This window comes from Manacus vitellinus, unplaced genomic scaffold, assembly GCF_001715985.3.
Source record: "Manacus vitellinus isolate BGI_N305 unplaced genomic scaffold, ASM171598v3 scaffold_110_pilon, whole genome shotgun sequence".
In the NCBI taxonomy this organism is placed as follows: Eukaryota; Metazoa; Chordata; class Aves; order Passeriformes; family Pipridae; genus Manacus; species Manacus vitellinus.
This window is the reverse complement of record NW_021938845.1, coordinates 478,483-480,059: the sequence shown is the minus strand read 5'-3', so window position 1 is coordinate 480,059 and position 1,577 is coordinate 478,483. Positions and strand designations below refer to the sequence as shown.

The 1,577-nt window shown below is 53.5% G+C and overlaps 1 protein-coding gene across 1 annotated transcript in view; it reads right to left on the bottom strand.

Annotated features, from left to right (window-relative positions):
- The window catches only part of NRF1 (nuclear respiratory factor 1), a 50,014-nt gene that overhangs the window by 21,336 nt on the left and 27,101 nt on the right, over window positions 1-1,577 (bottom strand). Inside the window, exon 3 of the mRNA XM_029965615.1 lies at window positions 375-489. Within this exon, the coding sequence (XP_029821475.1) occupies window positions 375-489 (115 nt within the window). The remainder of the gene's footprint in view (window positions 1-374; window positions 490-1,577) is intronic.

Here is a 1,577-nt window from a genome sequence, read left to right as displayed (position 1 = left end):
TTACCTGGGTAAAGGTGTCTGAGGGAAGGGGGGAATCTTTACGTGGCAAAGGTGTCTGAGGACAGGGGGGATCCTTATGTGGGCAAAGGTGTCTGAGGGAAGATGGGATCCTTACCTGGGCAAAGGTGTCTCAGTGCAGGTGGAAATCTTTACCTGGCAAAGGTGTCTGAGGGCAGAGGGGATCCTTACCTGGGCAAAGGCGTTTGAGGGAAGGTGGGAATCTTTACCTGGCAAAGGTGTCTGAGGGAAGGTGGGATCCTTAGCTGGGCAAAGGTGTTTGAGGACAGGGGGGATCCTTACCTGGGTAAAGGTGTCTGAGGGAAGTGGGGAATCCTTACCTGGCAAAGCTGTCTGAGGGAAGGTGGGACCCTCACCTGAGCAAACGTGTCTGCTGCCTCTTCCTGATGGAAGGGTTGGATTCAAAGACGTGTGGTCGCTTCCGCTTCTTCCCCGTTGCCACGGCAGCGGCTGCTGCCATCCCGACAGGGCCTGGAAATCCAACCACAACGGGGGAATCAGCTCAGGCAGCTCGGGAACTGGCCAGAAAGGACGTTGCCATTGTGTGGACGTGTCCCAAGGCTGCCCATGTGACACAAATTCCTTCCCCAGCTCTCCTCTCCAGCACCCCGGAGGTTCCATCCAAAGGCTCCGTTCCCCAAATCCCAGCTCGGTCCCAGGGAAGGTCACGTGTTCCAGTCTAAAGTTTTCCTCACAAACACATAATTCTGAATTTTATCTTCCAGACACGCTGAAAGAACGCCCCAAGACTTTAAATAAGTGGCTGAACTGAGGAGATCCCGGTGGCCTGGGAGAAGAGAGCTGGGCAAAACGCCAGGAATCCTGCTTGGACACCTCAACAGGAGCCTGAGGCTTTTCCCCAGGGATTAAGGATTGGTTGTAATGGGAAAAAAACTGAAAATCCTGAGTTCCTGGAAGTATCCTACAACAGGCCCCTGAAGACCACCCGGGCCTGAAAAGCCTGTGTGCTAGAAGGGAAGGGGGAAAGAAAAAATCCTGCAGGATGGGGGGCTGGAAAGTTCATAAGCAAGGGCACAGGATGGTCAGCGGGGTGGTGGAACCTGCCAGGGTTGGTCCAGCACATCAAGAGCTTTATTCACCCAGTGAAGTCCGACCCCAAACTCCGAGGGATTCCTTGACACTGCATTTTTCCACAGGAATGGTGGATCCACCACAAGGCCAGTGTGGAGGACATTTGGGTTCACTGGAAGGGATTTGGGATTCCCGAATACGTTCCCAGCCCGGCTATGCCAGGATCTTTTGTGGCATTTCCCTGGCAGAGGCCAAACCCGGGAGCTCCCGGCTCAGCCAGGCCTGGGTGATTTTTGCTGTTGTTTACGTGGGCCTGAAATCGTTCTGCTCTTGGACAGGTTGGGGATTTGAATTCTGTTAATTGAGGCAGAGTTTTACCAGGGAGCCTTTTTTATTGTCCAAACCAGCCTCGTATTCCCAGCACCTCCATGTTACACACAGGGAAACCATGGGAGATTCAGGGAGCACCCGGAATATTCCGAGGGATGGCATCAACCTCTGCCTAAAAATTGCTTCTTTTTTGCCAG